At 39.5% G+C, this 19,988-nt stretch overlaps 1 protein-coding gene across 1 annotated transcript; it reads right to left on the bottom strand.

The window, feature by feature from the left end:
- Positions 1-12,709: 12,709 nt before the first annotated feature.
- LOC110965143 (probable G-protein coupled receptor 21) lies at positions 12,710-19,752 on the bottom strand. The gene has a single exon (XM_022214080.2). It carries the CDS (start codon positions 18,849-18,851, stop codon positions 17,790-17,792), a length of 1,062 nt encoding a protein of 353 aa, XP_022069772.1. The 5' UTR covers positions 18,852-19,752; the 3' UTR covers positions 12,710-17,789.
- Positions 19,753-19,988: the final 236 nt, after the last annotated feature.

Consider the following 19,988-nt stretch of genomic DNA (forward strand, 5'->3'; position numbering starts at 1 on the left):
TGCATCCTTCAGCTTCCTAAAATGGCTTGTTGGAGATGTGAACACGCCTCATTTAAACCGAGAGTCAGAAGCAGCCGCTGGATGTTAAAACCAACTACAGTTGTGTTCAAAATAAGAGTAAAGCTCAAAATCCTTATATTTCCATAGACGCAAAGCATTGGAAACACTGCACTTTCCATTCCAAACCATAACATATTAGTGCTTATCAGATTTCCACATGTTTGTGTCTGCCTTTTTCATTCCACACTGTGATGATATTAAAGGACTGGGTTCCATTTTCTCAAATCTTCCAGTCTATTTTGTATTTTTATTTCCTTCTACTGGGTGTCAATTTAGACAGGAATCAGGAAATATGTTGCTAAATTCTCTTAGATATTGTCCAGTGTTTATTTTTTTGTGAAGATCTGTACAATATTTTGGCTGAATTTTGAGAATCTCGTATGTTTCTTGAGACCTGGGAATTTTCGTCTAACCTAGGAAGCCTTTTAAAGTGTTTGATATCTTCAAAAATTTAACTCCCACAGCCATGAAATCAGGAGAGGACAAAGGCAGAGTAATTTCTAACTGATGAAAATGATTAATGGGTCCAGCAGAGGAAACTTGTGTAATTACTGGTCTTTGAAATGGGAAAGAAAGTCCAAAATGTGTCAACAAATCTGGTATTGTGTCTCCAGGAAGTTCCTTTAAGCGTATATACATAGATGGATCCATATTTCTACTACAATACAGTCTTTAGTCGACATTTCACCAAGTTTTGAGGCTCTAACATCAGTAGAATCTGATGTGTAGCAGTTTGACAAGACAAAATTCAAGTTTTTCACATTTTGCCTTGAAACCAGTCCAAGATTATCCAAAACTACTCAAGGTTTGTCCAAGACAAACTCAAAATGACTGGAAATTTGCCAAAAATGACTCGAAACTCATTCAAAAGTCTTGAAATAGTCAAAGATTACCCTTCAAAGTGGGTAAATAAGTGTATATGCACGGATCCATATTTCTACTAAATGCAGTCTTTGGTCGATAATTCACCAACTTGAGGCTCTAACATCAGTAGAATCTGATGTGTGGAAAGTTTGACCAGATAAGGTTCCAGTTTTAAGATATTTAACTTGAAATCATCCAAAATGTACAAAAAAAATCCTTCCAAAATGATATAAAGACTGTCTAAAGGGACTTAAAACCTTCACCGAATGACTCACAACGGACCAAAATAACAACAATGAATAATTACTGATCCTTAAAAATGGAAAAAGGTGTACATTGTTTTTTAGCAAGGGTAGTATTGTGTCTCCAGAAAGTTTTTGTAAGTATGTATATATGAATGGATCCATACTTCTACTAAAATCCAGTCTTTGGTCGACATTTCGCCAACTTTTTAGGCTCTAAATCTATGATTCTAAATCTTTAAGGCTTTAGAATCTGATCTGTGATGAATATGGCAAGACAATTTCTTCTTATGGCTTCCCCTCTCCAATCAGCTGCTTTATAGACCCGTTTTTCTGAACTGTCTGCAACGACCCATTTTCCCAGATTTTCAGACAGAAATGCACTTTAACCAACAATTATTTGCCATGTAGAAATATAATTTCTACCAAATACAGTTAGCGCTGTTGGACTGCTGTTATTTCAAACAAGTCTATTAGCACAAAACACCTAGTTTGATCAATTCAACCCTCGCTTGTCCTTCTGTCTCCTACTTGTTTGGTAACTCGCTCTAACGGGATCAAGCAGACATTGAACATACACCAGAAACTCGTTAAACAAATCTGATTTTATAACAAGACATGAAAGCAGTGGGGTGTTTATGTGTGACTGTTCTTACCCGAAGAGTAAATACCAGTGACTAGAACTTCCTGTGCTTCCACGAATTATCCTATTTGACTAAAAAAAGGAAAGCTATTGGTTTAGCAGGGAATTGTGTTTGAGTGTACAATCATCTGCTTTCATCTGATGGAGGAACAATTTTTTTTCAGAGATGAAACAATTGTAGAAATTCTGAGCGCATTATGCAGTATTTCAAGTGGGAAAAAAACAGAAAAATTTAATGTATTTCCACAGCATCTCTCTGCAAAAACAACAGCTGCACAGCAAATGTGTGAACAAACACGCGATGTCGACAGACTGAGCCGTAAGAAGAAGAATGACAGGAAGTGAGGGTAATGAACAGAAAAAGGAAGCCGAGGAATTTCAGCTTTTAGTACTCAGATGTTCTCACCACAGACCCGCAGAGCTCAGATGCTACAGGGCTAAAAACTACAATCTTTTAACGGGATAGTTGGGTTTGTATAAAGCTGGGCTGGATGAGATAATCATCAGTAGTCTGACCACCTAAAATAATCAGAACCAACAACGAACGACAACGGCAATTCACATGAGGAAACAGAACCACAACACAATCTAGTCATGTAATATTTTCTACTTTTACTAGCCGTGACAAACTACAATAAGTCTATTTTAAAAAATCTGCCGTCCTTACGCAAACTTATCCACGCAACTTCCTCCTCTTCACAAAAGATTAAATCAAGTTCAATAATTACTGATTTTGACAGTTTAGGAGATTTAGTGCAGATGCAACTTGTCAAGTGTGAAAAATGGGACTTCCAGTGAATGCTACAGGTGTTGCAGGAGTACTGGGAGTACAGTATTGCTGCACAAGCTTTACTTTAGAAGGGACTGAGGTCAAATTTAAATCAGCTAATTTTTTGCTTTTTATTGGCACTTTATGAGCTAGTGAAATCGGACTTGCAGGAAATGTTACAGGTGTTGCAGGAGCACTGAGAGCGGAGTATTGCAGCACAAGAGGGGTATTTCAAAGTAACTGGAGGTCAAATGTAAATCAGCTAATTTTTGCTTTTTATAGGTAGTCTTGAAACTCTCGGATACCATCTAAACAGCCCACCTCCCTCATACAATGTTTTCTACTTTTACTAGCCATGACATTTATGGAATAAAGTGTAATAAATCTATTTTTAAAACCTGCCGGCCTCACGTAAACATATCCACCCAACTTCCTCCTCTGCCCAACAGTTGAATTCAAGTTCAATAATTACTGTTTTGACATGGTTTAGGAGATTTAGTGTAAATGGCGCTTGTCAAGTTTGAAAAACCGGAGCATTATAGGTGTTGCAGGAGCACTGGGAGCAGAGTATCGCTGCACTAAGAGGCTACTTAGAAGTAACTGGAGGTCAATGCTTAATCAGCTAATTTTGACACTCTGTTAGCATCTGAACTAAACTCAGCCCTTTGAATCCTTCTTGCACTCTCTGCTGTCTTCACAAGTCATTGCATTTATACCCTCTAATAATAAATGCAGACCTTATTCCAACATAAAAACGAAGCCACATGACATACAGCTGAGAAAGCCTCCATTTATGTGCTCTACATGTTGTTACTAGGGACAAACAAATGAGGTTTTCCTTCAGCTCTTTGGCGCCAGGACGGTTCGGAGGTCAACGGCACAAATTAGCAGGTTAAGTAACACATCTGTTGTTTCACTGTGATTATCGCCGAAGCCTTAAAAGCGACTCGTTTCAGGAAAACAAGCATTAGCCGCATTCCTGCTAAAAATAAGCCTCAAACCAAAACATCATTACAGCACCGTTCAAGCAGCTGGAGTAGCCGGGGCATATTTCGAGAGGACGCAATGTACGTCTGACTTTACAGAGATCGTAATATTGTCCTGAACTTAATGTGGAGACGATTTATGGATTCAGGAGCCACTTTAAAAGATCCGACTTTTTCCTACTTTTTGTACAGTGTTCTTTGGCAGCGATAACCATCAGTGTTTATATTGTCTCTATTTCTGGTTATCAGGGTCACACACACAAATACACAGACCCAGATTACATCATGCTGCTTGTAACGACCTCTATTTTTGCCACCTGAAAGTCGGCAAAGTTCTACTCTGAATTTCACCCATAATAACAGCATCTTTTACTCTTAAGAATCAGCAAGTATTATGGATGGATGGATGGATGGATGGATGGATGGATGGATGGAGTCAATTTCATCAAAAACAAAATCATAGAAATACTTGTTGACAACCCATTTTTAAGCTAAAAATAAAACTAAAGAGTAAAAAACATGACAACAAGGCCAGAACCATGAGGAAATGTTTAGCATTTTTCGTCAACAATTAAAAACTAAACAAAAGTGCTAAAAACAGATGAAAGGACAGACACTCAACACGGACGCAAATTTGCAAACTTTTTTAACCGATATTTTGCAGCATTTTTAATCAAAAACGAATTAATCAACAACACTACATGAGAGCAGTGGGCATCACTACATGTCGCTAAAACAGCCACAGGAATGTTGCTAGCTCGAGCAGTAAACATGAAACATAAGTCTTTGTCATGGTGTCCCTTTACTAGCTAAACACCCACAAGCTGAAACTGCTGTTTCAGTCAACAGACAAATGACTTCAGATGCATAACTGACTCCATTACACATAATAAATACAGTGTTAGTTCTGGTTGGAGGTCATTAAGTGCCACAGAAATCTTTGTCATGGCGCCCCTTTATAGTTGCCAAACGCCCACAATGCTCTCTGCTTGCCAACATGAACTTCCTGCAGTTTGAGTGATGCCTCCTCTGGTCTGTACTGTGTCAAACAATAAGAGGCCCCACCTGGTGGAACAACCAGGTACTGCAGCTGATCATGATATCTTTTTTTCTAATTTGCATGTAGACAATACAAGTTTTCTAAATCTTTTGGAGCTTGTGGGGCCACAGTGCATCCCATCATCTGACATTACATTTCAGAGCTTCACAACAAGCTTCCAAATCAATTCGGTAATACAAAAAAAAACAAAAACAAAAAAAAAACGAAAATAAATTTACAAAAATTCTTAATGCACTGCAGATCTACTCAGTTTTCAAGCATATTAAGTGGATAACCCTACATAACCCCTATAACCCTATATATCAACAGCGATTAATTGATTAACTCACACTTTCAAACCTGGGTGCACTCATGAAACTATAATGTAAAAGCAGACATGAGTGACTTACAGAGCAGATATATGCGTCATAACAGACAAAAAACTGGCAAAGGATCATGTTTATAAAGGGAAAACTCCACATTGTGGGTAGAAATGTCACTTCAAGCCTGAAACGCTGTATTCAGGCTCACCTCATCCGTCCAGCCTCTCAGAGACGCTAACGTGGCTGCAGCCGTCATGTCTGCTGTCTGTTCGTACACATCTGAATGTCCGAGTGTGTGACGGCAGTCAGGTGAGTCGTGGCGGCTCCAGGCTCATTTCCTCGGCTCTAAGAATAAACCGGCAGCATGAACGGGCTGTTTTCACTCTCCTGATTGCAGATAGGACCTCCCCCTCCTTATCGCTGAGAACATGCCGAGCACATACCAACAATTCGGCCGCTCACAGGACCACGCAACAAAAAGTAAAACCCTCGCAAGACCAAAGCCACACATTTTTCATGCCGCATTCCATCAACACCGACAGATGTGGTGCTTGACCATTTCTGTTCTGCTGGTTTTCTTTCAAAAAACACATCTGATATTATTTACTACATATGTTTTTTGTTTTGGCCTGTTTTGGTTTTTTTTCAATAATAAAGTGTATATTTATACTTCTTGCTGAAAATATTTGCTTTTTTTGTCTGTAATTCAGCTAACGGCAAAAATAATCTGTAAAATAGCATTTGTTAGCAGATGGAAATACATTATTTAATTTAGTAGCTTTGCAAAATAATTTATTGTTTGTAAAACTACAGTTTTTTTAATTGGACTGTATGATTTATGAGAGTAAAGGGCAGCATGGCTCAGAAACAGTGAACAGAGGAGGGAGCTACTGGAGATACATTCAGCATGGTGAAACTTTAGAAATCGTTATACAGGTGATGAGCAGAGACTCAAAAGTGGACTAAATATGGTCCAAGGGGACAAAAAAAACTTGTCCACAATTACTCAAATTGCTCAGAACCATTTTGAAATTTGTCATTTGGAAATAGTTTGAAGTAATTTTGGACAGTTTTATGTTATTTTAGACAGATTTCAAGTTATTTTAGATAGGACTTGAGTAATTTTGGTCAGTTTTATGTTAATTTGAGACTAGAAAATGCCAAAACTCCACCATTTATGATGGGCAGCAATCACCAGAGTTTGAACTTTCCAACAGTACAAAAACTTAACCTTTAAGTTTACGTCCCACACATTAAGTTAACGTGTGGGACATGTAGTCCAGAAAAGGAACCAATTCTAAGCTTAATCATGATTCTGCTTAAAAATAAAAATAAAAAAATTGCCAAGACTAGACTGCTTTTGGTAAATTCTGTTAAAAAATAAAAATTCTGCGCCTTTCAGCAAAACTGAAGAGCCAAAAGTGACTCAGCTGTGACCAACAGTCACGTCACAAAAAATGTGAGAGTTTTTGGTTGAAATGCAGCCATGAGACTGAGAGTAAAATAAAACCTACTGGATGAATAAAATAAAAGCATCATGGCTCAAAAACAGTGAAGTTGTTGGAGATACATTCAGCATGGTGAAACATCTTTCTACTGATGATGAACAGAGATACAAAAGTGGTCCAAACTGACAAAAAACTTGTCCACAATTACTGAAATTGCCCGTAACCACTTTAAAATTTGTCATTTGGAACTTGTTTCAAGTTATTTTGGACAGTTTTATGTTATTATGGACAGATTTCAAGTTATTTTAGACTGAGAGGAAAATTAAAGCTACTGGATGAATAAAATAAAGTCAGCATGGCTCAGAAACAGAGAACAGAGGAGGAAGTTGTTGGAGATCCATCCAGCATGGAGAAACATCTTTCTACTGATGAGCAGAGTAGAGAGGACATGTTTGGAGAGGCTGGAAACATGGAAATTATTTATAATTTATTGCCCAGCATTGGTAACACATTTGGGCACTTTGAAAAAGTTGATTCGAGTTTCACAGCTTTCATTTTTTTCCCTCAGACTTCTGCAGTTACATCTGCATCATTCTGCACATGGACAGATTATGAACGCCTGTCGGCAAACTTTCTGACACCTGCTTATTGGAGGAATTTCCAGGAAACTAAACACTGAAACATCACAGCAGAATTTATGACCTGCAGTGTTTCACCACTTGGTTTCCAGTAAATTCCTAAACAATCGTTCATCAAGCTGTGGAATCATCTTACCTCTGTGTGGTGATTCTCATTTGGACGACGTGTTGCTACGATGGACATTTTTACAGCGGACAGACGGTTGTTTCCAGAAGAACCCAGCAGATGCAGCAGATGTCTATCAGTGAAGCAAGACACACAAGACCGGAGAGCAAGAATGACCAAAAACAAGATTACTGTAATCTAATTAAAAACTGATAGGTGTTTGAATGAACAGAAGATTCGTGATGAAACATTAAAGTAGAAGGTCCAGATGGAAGGAAAGCTACAAACCGCTGCAGTGTTTTGTTTTAGACTGATGGGAAACCAAACTCAAAACACACAAAAAAAAAAATCATTTCAGAATAAAAGGAAGAATAAATGTCAGAGTGAGATCAACAGAGAGTTATTCAATCTTTCTAATGTCCAGATTTAAACATTTCGGGAGAACAGATTTGGTATTTTGATGTTCATTAGATCAGATTTTAGTTTTTTGATGTTTCTGTAGATCAGATTTGGGGTTTTTTTGATGTTCCGGTAGATCAGATTTGGGTTTTTTCATGTTTCGGTAGAACAGATTTGGGTTTCTTTGTTGTTCCGGTAGATCAGATTTGGGTTTTTTCATGTTTCGGTAGATCAGATTTGGGTTTTTTTGTTGTTCCGGCAGATCAGAGTTGTTTTTTTTTTAATGTTCCGGTAGATCAGATTTGGGTTTTTTCATGTTTCGGTAGATCAGATTTGGTTTTTTTTTGTTGTTCCGGTAGATCAGATTTGGGTTTTTTCATGTTTCGGTAGATCAGATTTGGGTTTTTTTTGTTGTTGTTCCGGTAGATCAGATTTGGGTTTTTTTGTTGTTCCGGTAGATCAGATTTGTTTTTTTTTTGTTGTTCCGGTAGATCAGATTTGTGCTTTTTTGTTGTTCCGGTAGATCAGATTTAGTTTTTTTGTTGTTCCGGTAGATCAGATTTGGGGCTTTTGATGCGTCGCTCCCATCATATCTTGTTTTTTGATGTTCTCGTGTATTAATATTCAGGTTTTTGGCATTTTGGTGTAATAATCATGATTATTAAAGATGTTTCGATGTATTAATTTCCAAGTTTTAACATGTGGGTGTGTTAATATTCAGGTTTTTGATGTTATGGTGCACTACTATCCAAGTTTGTAACATTTTGGTGCGTTAAAATTTATTTTTTTTAATGTTTGGTGCGATACTATCTGGATTATCGATGCTTTTGGGCCATCATATCCAGTTTTTGATGCTCTAGTGCGTTAATATTCAGGTTTTTGACGTTTTATTGAACTCTTGTATTGACGGTATAGCAATATTTTTTTTTCGTGCCACTAGAGAAGGAATCTGAATCCTTTACATTTGAAATTCTGAACTTGAAGACAGTTATAGCAGTTTTCTTTATAGTAAATAGCAAAAAATTGTGAAAGATATCTCCTAAAACACAGACTATGAGATGAAAACAATAATATTAGAGGCTGCCTTCATGCCAGAAGACGTCACATTTGTCAGATCTCACGTTGGAAATGATAGTACGAGGGCGGATTAGAGCAGAGCCAAGCCGTTCCAAGATAAATATATTAAATCTCACCCTCTTCTAACCTTAAATCCCCCCCTCTTCTTCTTCTTCTTTTCAGTCCTGGTCCAAATTTGGCCTCTCAGAAAAAGCATTTCCCCCGGAGACGGCAGCTCGGCGCAACTCTCGACAACATGGCGACTTTCCCACAGGAAAATAAAAACGCAAACTCTGACATAACATGTTTGTAAATCGAGGAGATCAAAGAGGTTTCGTGGGACTCATAAGCGCCACCGACAGACTGGATGTGAAGGGAAACCAAGTCCATGAGGGATTGGAGAGTAGTCAGAAAGTACAGTCACACACTCAAGTCAGAAAAACGGACAAAAAATCCATCCAAAACTGTAAGACAGGACCACCTGGAGCCTTTGACAAGTTCTGAATTGTTTAGTCGAGGGTTTGAGTAATTTCGGACAGATTTTGTCATTCTCAACAAATGTTTAGGCATTTTGAACAAGTTTTAAGGTACTGTGGATGAGTTTAAAATTGTTTAAGACAAGTTTTGAGATGTTTTTGAGACGTTTCTAGATGCTTGTTCAAGTTTTAATCTTTCAGGATATGTTTTAGGACATTTTGAAGTGCTTAGTTGAGGGTTTCACAAATTTTGGACAGATTTAGTCATTCTGAACACATTTTAGACAGGTTTGAAGGTATTTTGGACTGTTTTTGAGTCATTTCAGGAGTTGAAATTTTGTGCTGATTATTTTTTCATCATTTCTGAGCACCACTTCATCAGTAGAACAGATAGACACATGACATTTTAGGAGGAAAAACACTTAAATTCTGGTAAAAACTGATAATAAAATTGCAATAATTCGTTGAAACTCTATTTGACAGCACAAATATGGGTCAGCCTTACGTAAAAAGTTGCTGAAGTCAAAAACAGTTTTATTAGCTTGGAGATGTTCTGGTGTTTTACCTCTCAAGTTATCCATCCACACTTCAAAATCCACTTCATTCCAAACCTCCTGAATCCTGACTGATGCAGTCGCTTGTTTCAGGTTTAGTTGTTGATCGTCACTCGACTTTATCCAGATCAATAACTTTCATGTGAGCCCAATCAATTGCATCAAACTCTCTCATCATGTGGAGGCGGCAGCATTGTTTGGCTGGCTGACGAAAAGAAAAGCGTCATGTGAAGAAAATAAAGCTGGACTTTCTGTAGAAACCGAGACGACAACTCGCAGACTTCACACTGCAAAAAATATAATAAAATTCTCCTTAAACCTCTAATTAATGGATTAGAAACATTTCAATTTTCTTTCTTTACATGCTTGATTTCAGATTCTGGTAGAACAATTTGAAATAACTGCTGATTTTGACATCAAAGTTTCCAAAAACAAGCAAGAATGCAGAAATCTGCTCCTGTTTTATTTAATAATTTGTCTATTTTTGTTTGTGCACTGGTCAGCGTGTCAAAAAAAAAAAAACAAGAACAACAACTGCACAGTGACGTTTCTGTTATGTTTTCACATAAATCCCAGTAACTCCAGCTTTTGTCAGTGGAAAATTTTACTTCAAAATCACCAACTTCAGCGAGATATTGGATCACTGGAACATTTAATTTAACTAAATCATGTGAAAAGCTTTGAGGGAAAAAAATCAGAGTTTGGAAGGAGATGTCAGAAATGTGACTGACTAAAAACTGGTTTCTGGAAGACACCAAAAAAAGGCCAGAAACCACTAAACCCCCAGAACAACAAACCCCAACTGTGGACTTTAAACGTATATTTTCTTTTTTAAAACACCAAAACGCCACCATTTATGATGGCCAGCAATCAGATTTTTAACTTTCCAAGAGTGCAATGAACCAATTTAAAGCTTAAAATCATGATTCTGCTTCAAAATTTAAAAAACAAATTTGCCAAGACGAGACTGCTTTTGGTAAATTCTGTAAAAAAACTAAAAATTCTGCGCCTCTCGGCAAAACTGAAAACCCAAAAGTGACTCAGCTGTGACCAACAGTCATGTCACAAAAATTCAGCGTTTTCGGTTGAAATGCAGCCATGAGACAGAGTAAAATAAAACCTATTGGATGAATAAAATAAAAGCATCGTGGCTCAAAAACAGTGAAGTTGTTGGAGATACATTCAGCATGGTGAAACAGATCTATGGTATGTGTAGACAAAACCACCACAAAGAGACACAGAATGACAAAATAAGACAAAAAAACTAATAAAAATAAGACAAAAAATGACTGAATTAATCCTAACTAACAGAAAATGACAAAACCAGACAAAAAATAACAAAAAATTACACAAAAAAAAACAAGAGACACAAAAAACCACTTCATAAGTGACTTAAAATATGACCATAATTCATAAATGTCTGTCCCAAAGGAGTCGAAATTGGCACAGAATGATTCAATATCGTTTTATAGTAGTTCCAAATTCTACAAAATTGCGCTAAATTTGACCTAAATGGCTCAAAATTTGGCTGAAGTGACAAAAAAAATTGCCAAATTATTCAAAATTTCAACACAGCGACATATTATCAGACAACAAGCAGCCAGTTTGACAGTTTTCCAACATGTTGGCTTTGATTTGCATCATGAGATGATTTCCTCGTGGGCCGGTAGCGGCACATTCCACTAATTAAAACAAACTCACATCTTAATGTGCTGGCTCACTGGAAGTGATTAACAATTGATAAGAAATTAATATTTCACAATGCAATTCATTAGTTATTGATCCTGTCTGATACACTTAAAGTCAAAGCTAGATTCTTGTTGTCTCCTCTGAGGTTTAGCTCCATAATGTTGGTAATAAAAGCATTTTTCCAGGTTAGACACTGAGCAGGATTAAAGTCAGACCCCAAATGACTTAAAACCTGAACACATTCCATCTCATCCAGGTTGTTTTCTTCTACTAGATCCTTGCTTGTGTTGTTTCTACTCTCAGATGTACGCTGATTGGATAAAAGCTAAATTAATTTGTAGAATTGCAGAACCTGGTACATTTAAGCGTGACAAATATACAAAAAAAGAAGACTTCTGTGGGGGGGCAAATACTTAATTGCAATTTTTAGAAATATTTTGTAATCCACGCCTCCCTGTGGTACGTGGAGACATTAATGGACTAATATCAGTGTTTTGTTGACAAAATGAGTCCTACTTTTGACTTTTTAATTTATAATTGAACAGAATCACATTTTTACATGTCTCGCTAACCTAGCACTAGCATTAGAATTAGCATTAACTACAACATTAGTCATGGACTAAAATCTTAGTGTTTTGTTGACAAATGAGTCTGACTTTTGCCTTTTTTCATTTATAACTGAACAGAGCCACTTTTTTTGCAGGTCTTATCAACCTAGCATTAGCATAAGCTGTAGGGTTTGCGTTAGCATCAGCTACAAAATAGTCATGGACTAAAATCTTAGTGTTTTGTTGATAAAATGAGTCCCACTTTTGCCTTTTCAATTTACAATTAAACAGAACCACTTTCTTTGCAGGTCCCGCTAACCTAGCATTAGTGTTAGTATTAGCATTAGCTACCACACTAGTCGTGGACTACTACCTTAGTGTTTTGTTGACAAAATGAGTCCTACTTTTGGCTTTTAACTTTACAATTAAACAGAACCACTTTCTCTGCAGGTCCCGCTAACCTAGCATTAGCCTAGCATTAGCATACGCTACCACATGGACTAATAACTTAGTGTTGTGTTGACAAAATGAGTCCTATTTTTTTATTTTTTTTGCTTTTTGATGTATAATTGAACAGAATCACTTTCTTTGCAAGTCTCACTAACCTAGCATCAGCATTAGGGTTAGTATTAGCATTAGCTAACATTAGTCAGACTAATATCTTAATATTTTGTTGACAAAATGAGTCTGACTTTTTAATTTCTAATTGAACAGAACCACTTTTCTGCAGGCCTCGGTAACCTAGCATTAGGGTTAGCTTTCGGGCTGAGAAGCCATGACTGATTCATGACTGAATTCTGTAATATTCGGCTGAACTGCAGGCAGTGTTGGCGCATTTTGAGGATTTACTGGAAGGAATGGAGTCGACAGACAGTAAACGGAACGTCTCGTTTTAATCAGACAGTTACACATTGGTATTTACAACAATCTGCAGCAGATTTTCAAAGTTCAGGTCACATGCTGAACAACAATTAAAGCCCTTTCCTTCAGATTTCTGTTTATTGTGGTTTGAGGGAAAGCTCTATTGTACCAACTCGATGCTGTCGAGGAAAAACAACACAAAACTGCAGTACGTTAACCGGCACCTCTGGTGTCGTATTTGTCAACCTGATTGTTGCTTTAAGCTAATTTTTATGCAGATTTGCGCGATTTTGTCTGACAGAAGAGGAACCACAGGCAGACCAGAGGGTTTTCTGTAGGTCATTCTTGTTTTGTGAGCAAACAGGAACTCTCTGCTCTCATAAAGGAAAACGTTGAGCCGTTACGTAACAGTAGTTAGGATATTAAGACAACGAGTGCAGTCAGTAAATTTCTCTCAGTAGCATCATGAGACAGAAAAACGCTGATCCAGACCGAACCAGAATCATGCAGATAGAAGTCGCGGAGGGGAATCAAACCGTGTCAACATCTTTGCAGGAAATTACATTTTCTGTACATAACAGACACCGTTACATAGGTATAAAAAAAAAAAACGTGGTATAAATAGCACATAGTGGTGGAAGCAGGGTCGGTTTGTCTCCACAGTTAAACCCTGACCTCAGCCCAACCTCCGAAAACGTGTTTGTGACTCAATTCTGCACTTCTTCTAACGTCACAGTGAAATAAAAACTATCACCATCTCATCTGAAACATCTTTTCCAACCATTCAATACACATTTAATAAACTGTGAGGACTTATTTGATACCACAGTGACCAAATATTTTTGTTTGCTTTACAGAAAAACATATTCAGGGCACAATACTGACCAAATAAAAGCATGAAAACTCAAATATGTTCAGGGTACTTTTAACTTTTGATACACTGTCTATTAATTACAGATAAATCAATGTTAGGACTGTAGTGTGCAGGCTAACCAGTGAATTGATTTGTCGATACGTTGAAATATGATCAAGAATCTACAAATAATTGGTCTTCTTATGTGATAAATTACAAATGAAATTGCGACCAACTGGTTGAAATGTGCAGACTTTTCTTTATTGTCAATATGACAGATAAATGCACCAATTAGGTGTCTGCTATGGTACCAGTTTTAGCTTCTGAAGGAGTTATGAACTCACCTTAAAAGCTCCATTGGTTGTAAAAATGGGACAAATTCCAACAAATGTAACATACTAAATATTATAGTTGGTCAACTGGTGAATTTATTGGCCATTGGTTGGACAATCGCAAGAGAAAAGCAGCAAAGTCCTACAAATAACTGGTCTTTTTATGTGGTAAATTACAAACAAAACTGTGGCCAACTGATTCAAACGTGCAAACCTTACTTTATTATTGATATTAAGGTTAAATGCATCAATTTGACGTCCGCTACAGTGCAACTTCTAGTTTCAAACTCACTTTGAAAAATCCATTGGCTGGAAAAAAGGTCTAAATTCCCAAAAATCTAACGTACTAATAGGGATGGGTATCGTTAGGTTTTTCATGAATCCGATTCCGATTCTGCTCATCGATTCCGGTGCCAAACGATTCCTTAATATGATAATAATACGGTAATCGTATTAAGGAATCGTTTGGCACCGGAATCGATAAGCAGAACCGGGATCGGATTCATGAAAAACCTAACGATACCCATCCCTATGTACTAAATGTTATAGTTGGTTGACTTGTAAATGTGTTGGACATTATGCTCCAATACGACCAAACGGTTATTGATTGGACAATCGCAAGAGAAAAGTAGCACAGTCTTACAAATCTTTCCATGTGGAAAATTACACATAAAATCGCGGCCAACTGATTGAAACGTGCAGACTTTGCTTTGCTATCAATATTACAAATAAATGCACCAATGAGATGTCCGCTACAGTACCAGTTTTAGTTTCTGAAGGAGTTTTGAACTCATTTTTAAAGCTCCTTTGTCTGGAAAAATGGGACAAATTACAACAAACATAACATACTAAATGTTATAGTTGGTCGACTGGTGAATTTTCTCAGTCATTGTGTTGTGGTTCAGCCAAATTCTCATTGACTGGACAGTCGCAAGAGAAAAGCAGCAAAGTCCTTAAAATAACTTTTTTGTGGTAAATTACAAAGAACATTGTGGTAACTGATTCAAACATGCAGATTTTTCTTTATTAGCAATACTACAGGTAAATGCACCAATGAGATGTCTACTACAGTACCAGTTTTAGTTTCTGAAGGGGTTTCAAACTCATTTTTAAAGCTCCACTGGTTGGAAAAAGGACAAATTCCAAAAATACTAACATACTAGGTCAACTGCTGAATTTTTTGGTCATTATGCTCTGATTGGACCACATTCTCATTGGTTCTACAACCACTAGTGTTGCATAAATAAGCATGAAGCTCTACATTACAAGCCTCCCTTCTAAGATCAATCCATTATTTTTGGTCGCAATAGGAGCGAACTATCTGTAAACACTTCCATGTTTTCATAGCTTTGAACTGACCCAAACTAATGGGTTTAATGCACGTCTATTCGGCTCCAAGTTAAATGAAAATGTGTTAAATAAATTAGTGCTGCAGCATTTTGTTCAAAGTCATGGACAGAAACTCAAGTGTAAACTTCACAAACTGCACTTTGTGTATCTCAGCTCAACAACCGAGACATCAGATCATCTAAGAACAGCAGCTAAATTAATTATTTTACATTCTTGAACAGTTTTTGTGCTGCATCACCAGTTGGAATAGTTCTATTTTTTAGGAAATTGTATGAATATGAGCAGCTGCAGCATAACATAATCAGATATCAAATTATTTAATTTAATGCAAACAACAAGATTTACATGTTCAATACTTAGGCTTAAAGGATTAGCCATAAATTTGGTTAGCTTTTCCCTCCGATCAATCGATTGGTTGAAGCCACCAACATCTTTTTTTGGTTGACTACAACCTTAATATAATAAATTATTTAAATTGTGATTTAAAAGTAACTCAATCACAATAAACCAGGTGAATTCTACTACAGGTAACTAGCCTAGCTAAATTTAGCCGATGTTGCTTAGCCATTGCCTCGGTTACTATCAAGTATGTTGATTAATTATTGAATCCAACATTCAGAATTAATAAATTGCTGTCTTTTCTTAATTGACTGATGATAAAAATAGATTTTAAAAATGATAAATCAACAATTTGACTGGCTATACGTTAGCGCTAACAGCCAATCAATGCTGGAGGATAAATGTGGGAAAGTTCTCCTTTTATTAAATATTAAAAAAAAACCTAAACCAACAAAGTTTTGAGCTGAAGTTTGTGTTATTCTATCTTTCCGTTTTAGATGTCGGGCCTACAAATCCCATATTGATCACCCTCAAAGATTCATAAAAAGGACCTTTTTTGCATTTACACACAACAGCAGAGGATAAAACTATAAATAGAGCTTTCGCTGAGGCTCATCTGACGGTTTCTTCCTGACAAACGGTTCGGTGCATCGAACAGCGGGTCCTTCATCTGAACTCATAGCAGCTGACTGTAAGTTCACCGTTTAACGAACCCATCGATAAATAAATAAATCACACCACACATCCAACAGTGCAAAGACTGCGGTTTGCCCTTCAGTTACTTTTAGTCTTGTGATTTACTGCATATTCTGCATGCTCATATCGAGGAAAATACGGATTTCTTTCAGCATAGTGGTTTGATAGAGAGCAAAATGCATGATTTAAAAACCAAGCCTCCTCTTAGGATCAAAAGAGCCCAAATCATGAAAGACAAACGGCACAGAAAGGCCTGGGCGAGCTTTTGATCCACAACCTTCACTTTCAGCTTCTTTTGCTGAGTAAATTCAGGAGCAAGACGCTCTCAGAAACGTCATTTCATCGTGACTTTAAAACCAATATCTCTGTAAATGAAAAAACAGGTTTGAGTGCAGCGCGTCAGACCTCTTGGCTGCGACAAATAAATAAATTTTAAAAAAAAAGCAGATCCAGGAGATCATCTGGAGTCCTGGAGGTGGACTACAAACCCCCACCGGGACCAGACAGCCACACTTCAAACACCGATACTCTAAGTGTATTTACAAGCTCTCAGAAAAGTGCTTCTCTTCTGCTTTAAAACCGATCCGAGCAGTGACGACGAGAGACACGTGCAGTGAAGTTAAAGAGACGACTGAAGTTTGCATCAATTCAAGTTGATTATCTTACAACGCTACGTGGCTTGTGATTTAAGAGTGGTGCTCTGTTTCAGCCGAGATAAAAATAAAAAATAAAAAAAAGGCAAGAGGCTTAAAAAGACCCACAGATAAACCTGAGGATGAAGCACGACGGAGAGGAAATCTCTCTAAATAAATACTATTTATTGTCTCTTTCACGAGAGCCGTGGAAAACTCGGAGAGTAAAGCTAAATCAACATTTTTTCAGCGGAACCCAAAACCGGGCGATAAACTCGGAGCCTCGACTTCACAAGCGAGGAATCCTTTTAATAAAACCACCAGAAGCTTCCAAATAAACCTCAATCTCCTCTCTGGGAAATGAGCTCCGTCTCTAACTCACTCACAGGCTCATTATCAGGATGATTTCTCAGCGAATGACTTTTTACACAATCATGGGCATCTGGAGCTCCCTAAAGGAGAAACAGATCCGTTTCATGATTGTTTTTTTTGCAACACCTAATTCTACCCTGAAAGATTTTTGACTTTGCAGATTTTTCAGTCTTTTTTTGCATCTCAGTGGGTCGGACAGCGCAGTGTGCTTTCCTGTTTTGTTTTGGTTTTTTTGCATCTGGGAGTTCTGAGATCAGAGCAGGCAGGAGAGTTTATTAAATCCTCCGAGCTGACGCAAATCAATCATCGATACTCCGTGTCGAGAATTCATCCTGGGAGGAACTTCACAGCTTCCACGAACATCAGCCTTCGGAAAGGACCGACGGGCATCAGCGAGGACGTCCCGGTGCTCCGTGGAGGGTCCTCAACACGCCTCGGGACCAAAAAGGCCTTCTGTCAAGCAGCCGAGAGCAAAGCAGGAACCGAAACGACCGAACCGGATCCAAAAGTCCAGTCACACCTGGCAGCGGGGGTCGGGTCGCAGGCTGACGGGTGTCGGCGCCTTCTTTGCGTCGGTGCAGCCGAGGCAGGAGGGGAACAGCGGGCTGAAGAGGCGGCCGAGGCCCTTCCGGAAGACGCTGTTGGAGAGGCTGTAGATGAGACAGTTGCAGAAGCTGTTGCTGATCGCGAGCCACGTGGTGAGGAAGGACGCCACCATGTGGTGATAGAGGCCGGCGCTCTCCAGCAGGAAGTAGAGGATGTATGGCATCCACAGCACATAGAAGACGCTGGTGATGCGGAACAGCACCATGGCGTAGCGTTTGTCCGGGCAGCCCTCGCAGCGCTCGCCTTTATCGCCGTCTGCCTGCGAGCTGAAGCGGGCGTGGCGCTGCGTGATCTCCCTGGTGTGCTGCCGGCAAATCTTGAATATACTCCCGTAGGTGAAGCAGACCGTGAGCGCCGCCGGGGCGTACAGTAGGGCCACGATGAAGGTGCTGAAGCCCGGGTTGGTCTTCCACGAGTCGGCGCACCACTGGAATATGTCTCCGTGGTAACCGGGCTTCCCCCAGCCGAAGAAGGACGGTAGGAAGATGAGCGCGGAGTAGATCCAGATGAGGACGATGCACACCCGCAGGCGGCACGGCGTCACCAGTGTGGCATACGACAGCGGCCGGGTGATGGCGATGTAGCGGTCCACGCTGATGCACGCCAGCGACGCCATGGAGACGCTCTTCAGCACTGACACCATGTAGCCGAACGCCTTGCAGGTGAGCTCCTCATTGAGGCCGCGGAGGTAGTGCAGGAGGGACAGCGACGGCACCAGGCAGCTGACGCCCACCAGCAGGTCGGCGTAGGCCATGGTCTGGATGAAGTGGCTAGTGGTGTGGTGGTGCAGCAGCGGGGCGCAGTGGAAGACGAAGATCACCACCAGGTTCCCGGCAATGATGAGCACGGTGAGGAAGAGGATGACGACCACTTCCAGGACGCAGGTGTCCAGGCTGCGGGAGTAACCCACAGCACCCAGCAGGCAGAACGGGGGAGAGTCGCTTTGGTTGACGTCAGAGGAGGAGTTCATGTTTGGATTGGAGAAGGGGAGGCGGCCTCAGCTGGACGCCGCCGCCACCATCGCCGCCATCCTGTCGTCCGCTTTCCTTTTTCTCTCTCTTTATCGCTGCTAATCCAGAAGTTGCTCCAAAAACAAAGCGCCCGTTCTTCTTAAATCAGCATCTTTTGTGGCTCAGCGGGCAGAGCGGCTTGTCCTTAAAGTAGCAGGAAAGCGTCGGTGCAAGCAGAATGCAGCCGGGCTCTGCTGCTGCTGCTGCTGCATGTGTGCAACCTCGACAGGCAAGCGGGGGGGAAAAAAGTAGAACAAGAGATGCCAGTCTGATGCTGCAGTGCAACCCGTCCTCCCCTCGCAGCTGCTTCTCACGCCCCCCTCCCTCGACTACAGATCCTGAGGTAAGCACTTCGCTCCGGCGCGCAGCCACAAGCAGCCATCCAAAAACAAAAATAAACAAAACACAGCAGCTCCGGCGCTAACGCTTTCCCGTCAGGACTGCCCCGCCACATCTGGAGGCTTCACATTGACTGCAGATGTTTTCAGGCAGCATCATGAATCCAGAGGTGAAGCCGGCAGGACGTGGAGCTTCTGGAGAGGCTGCTGGCCGACTTCCAGTGAGACTGAATGTGGACCTCCTCTCTGCTGTAGCGGCTCTATAGTGATGATGCAGCGCTGCCACCGCCGCCTAACTCTCCACCCCCTGCTCGATCGCCTGCCTCTCTCTCTCTCCGACACACACACACTCGCACTCTGGTGTTCCCTCCCCTCTAACACACACTCTTCCTCCCCTCCTCTTCCTCCCTCTATTTGAATTTTTCATTCCCTTCCTCTGTATCTCAGAAACCCTCTTCAGATGAAGCTGCACAGCAAAAACAATGAACCCAACCTGGTTAAACACACCGTAAAAATATAAACGTTCCAGTTTTGGTAAATTAGAGAGAATTTGAGCGAAATAACATAAAAACATAAAAAAGCATAAATTTCCTTTCAAAAGAACTGGCCCAAAGAGTACAATACCAGGCAAAAAAAGGTGTTGTCCCTTTCAAAAAACAGGTAGAAACTGTAAAATAACCAAAAATAAAAAGAATGAAACTACATGTTAACTCTAAAAAAAAACAGACTAAAACCGTAAATTAACAGAAAAATAGTACA

Source organism: Acanthochromis polyacanthus, chromosome 7, assembly GCF_021347895.1.
Source record: "Acanthochromis polyacanthus isolate Apoly-LR-REF ecotype Palm Island chromosome 7, KAUST_Apoly_ChrSc, whole genome shotgun sequence".
Lineage (NCBI taxonomy): Eukaryota > Metazoa > Chordata > Actinopteri > Pomacentridae > Acanthochromis > Acanthochromis polyacanthus.

What these genes read in the sequence shown, in the direction of transcription:
- LOC110965143 (XM_022214080.2), bottom strand. Translation starts at nt 18,851, where the DNA reads ATGAACTCCTCCTCTGACGTCAACCAAAGCGACTCTCCCCCGTTCTGC.